Source organism: Gracilinanus agilis, chromosome 5 (genome assembly GCF_016433145.1).
Source record: "Gracilinanus agilis isolate LMUSP501 chromosome 5, AgileGrace, whole genome shotgun sequence".
In the NCBI taxonomy this organism is placed as follows: domain Eukaryota; kingdom Metazoa; phylum Chordata; class Mammalia; order Didelphimorphia; family Didelphidae; genus Gracilinanus; species Gracilinanus agilis.
In genome coordinates this window covers 284916867-284920253 of record NC_058134.1, presented here as the reverse complement: position 1 = coordinate 284920253, position 3387 = coordinate 284916867, and the positions used below count along the sequence as shown (strand labels likewise).

The window sequence follows — 3387 nt, the reverse complement described above, 5'->3', positions numbered from 1 at the left end:
GATCTCTCAGCCAATCAATCAGTCAGTTTACAAACATCAAGTGCCTACTATGTTCTGGGAATAGTACCAGGCACTGGGAATTCAAAAAAAGGCAAAGAAAAAACTTTCAAAATAGTTCATAGTCTAATGGAGAAGAGAACAAGGAAGCAACTATATACAAATGCCATTTATTGGATAATTTGGAAACAATCTCATGGAAGGTACTAATATTAAGAAGAAGTAGGAAAGACTTTTTCCCCTTCAGTAATGTTTTATTCCCCCCCTCAATTACATAAAACAATTTCTGCATTTATTTTCTAACATTTTGAGTTCCAAATTCTCTACTTCCCTTCTCTTTTCTCCTCCCCCTCCCTGAGATGGTAAGGAATTAGAAACTTCTTTTATGTGTGGTGTCATAAAAACATTTCCATATTTGTTATGTTGTGGAAGAAACAACTCAAAAAAACCCACAACAAACAAACTGGAAAATAGTATGCTTTGATCTGCATTCAGACTCCAATAGTTCTTTCTCTTGAGGTTTATGGAATTTTTCATCATGAGCTTTTGGGGATCATCTTGGATCATTGTTTTACTGAGAATAACCAAGTTATTCACAGTTGTTGACCCCTATAATATTGCTATTACTATAGACAATGTTCTTCTGTTTCTTCTCACTTCCCTCTGCATCAATTCATGTAAGTATTTCCAGATTTTTCTGAAATATTCCAGGTTATCATTTCTCATAGCATACTACATTTATATAACATAATTTATCTAGCCTTTCCCCAATTGATGGGCATCCCCTTAATTTTCCATTCTTTGCTATCACATAAAGAGGTGCTACAAATATTTTTGTACAAATAATTCCTTTTCTCTTTTCTTCATCTCTTTGGGTTGCAGACCTATTAATGGCATTGCTGAATCAAAGAATATGCAGTTTATAGCCCAGAATTTTGTATTTCTTGACTTTTCAATGAATGGGAAAGAGGTAGGGGAAGGGAAATAAATTGGAATAGGAAAGACTTTTTGTATAAAGTGTGACTGTGGGTTAAACTTGAAGGAAGCTGAAAGGAAGCGATGAGGAGGAAGGGGGGTTCCAGTACTAGGAGGTGGGGGAGAGAGATAGTGAAAATGTTCATTCGGAAAATAGTCTTGTTCAAGGTATAAACTCCTTGTTCAAAGAATACAATGTTCCTAGATCACAGAGTACATGGAAGAGAGAAAAAAGGTAATAAGATTGGAAAAGGAAGAAGGAGAAAAGTTCTAGAGGGCTTTTAGAGCTGAACAGAGAATTTCATGATGATTATTGAGGTGACAGAGAGCCAGAAAAGTTGATTGACTAGGGGGAGGGAGGTGATGTGACCAATCTACACCAGAATAGTGGCTGTTCCAGAGGGGAGAAAGAGGCATATATGAGAGATATTACAGATGTAGATTTAGTAACTGATTACATATAAGGGCGAGAGAATGAGGAGATAAAAATGATACATGCTGTGAGCCTAAGTGACTAGGAGGATAGCAGAAGCTTCCACAATAATAGAAAAGTCAGGAAGAAGAAAAAATTTACAACAGTAGAAGCAAAGATAATTGGTTCAGTTTTAAACACCTTTGCTAGTTTAACAAGTTAGGAGCCAATATATATTCAAACACAGGCCATTTCAGAAGATTGCTCCTGAGGACAGTTTCTCAAGATTTGGTTGGAAGTAAGATTACTCATTTCTTCAGTTAACATTTTACCAATTTCCTCTATTCTTTGCACAGTAGTTTAAAGAACAGAGGTATGATGAAAAACATTTTTGACTTACAAATGAATTTATTTTTTTTATTTTTTGCTTTTATATATAGGACTAGTAGAAGTCAAGAGTCAGCCATGAGAAATCAAACATCAGTGACAGAATTCATCCTCCTGGGACTGACAGATGACCCAGAGCTACAAGTGTGGATTTTCCTCTTTCTGTTTTTTACCTACGTATTGAGTGTTACTGGTAACCTAGCCATTATCACTCTCACCTTGCTGGACTCTCGCCTCAAAACTCCCATGTACTTCTTCCTTAGGAATTTCTCCTTTTTAGAAATTTCATTTACATCTGTCTCAATTCCAAGATTCCTGGTCACTATTTTAACTGGAGACAGGACAATTTCCTATAATTTTTGTGCAGCTCAATTATTCTTTTTTATCCTTCTAGGTACAACAGAATTTTTTCTGTTGGCAGCCATGTCCTATGACCGCTATGTGGCCATTTGCAAACCCCTACACTACACAACCATCATGAGCAACAAAGTTTGCAATCAGCTTGTAATCAGCTCTTGGCTGGCAGCTTTACTCATTGTCTTTCCACCAGTCATCATGGGCCTCCAATTGGAGTTCTGTGACTCCAATATCATTGATCATTTTGCATGTGACTCTTCTCCTGTCCTGATGATCTCTTGCACAGACACTGAAGTCTTAGAAGTCATGAGTTTTTGCTTGGCTGTGTTCACACTCATGCTCACTTTGGCATTAGTGATTTTGTCCTATGTATACATCCTTAGAACCATCCTGAAAATCCCCTCTGCCCAGCAAAGGAAAAAGGCCTTTTCTACTTGTTCCTCTCACATGATTGTCGTCTCTATCTCCTATGGAAGTTGTATCTTTATGTATGTCAAACCTTCAGCAAAGGAAGGAGTGGCTATGACCAAAGGGGTAGCTGTGCTGAATACTTCTGTTGCTCCCATGTTAAACCCCTTCATTTATACCCTGAGGAATCAGCAAGTGAAGCAAGTCTTTAAGGACATGGTCAGAAAGATGTTTAACTCAAATAAATGATCATTTTCAAGAATCAATTAAGTGGAAACAAAGTCACAGTTAAGTAAATAAGAGGTGTAGGAGTAAAAATGAATAAATACTCTTGGTATTTTAAATTAAAGAATTTAAAAATAACAAAAAATGAGAGGGAAAAGGATTCCTTCAGCCAAGTGAGCAGAGCATAGAGCCAGAGACCCACACCTGCCCCAAAAGAGCCCTGCCATGTGAGTCTCAGCCAAATTTATCTCCCAATCCCCTGTACATCAAATGAGGATGTACTTAAAAGGATCCTGGGAATGTAGCTCAGGTGTGGCAAATTTTCCATCTACACAGAGGAGACCTTCAAAGATTTCAGTGATCTCTTATTTCTTCTATCCCCCTTTTTTTTCTGATCATTGCATGTATTCTCCTCTCTTGACCTCATTCTCTAGCTGCTCATATCCATTTGCAACATCTCAAATAACCATCACCTATATGTCTTTGTTGATTACACAGAGGTGAAACTAATAACATTTTTTATAAACAAACCTCTTCAAATTTTTCCAAATGACTAAGGATTTTATAAATAGTTATTTGAGAGTGTCAAACTGAAAAAAGATATGTAAGTAGATATAATAGAACAT

At 36.8% G+C, this 3387-nt stretch overlaps 1 protein-coding gene across 1 annotated transcript; it reads left to right on the top strand.

Moving 5' to 3' along the window:
• The first annotated feature begins 1846 nt into the window (after window positions 1–1846).
• LOC123248557 (olfactory receptor 6C76-like) lies at window positions 1847–2785 on the top strand. Its single transcript, XM_044677374.1, has one exon. The coding sequence runs from the start codon at window positions 1850–1852 to the stop codon at window positions 2783–2785; it is 936 nt and encodes a 311-aa protein (XP_044533309.1). The 5' UTR covers window positions 1847–1849.
• Window positions 2786–3387: the final 602 nt, after the last annotated feature.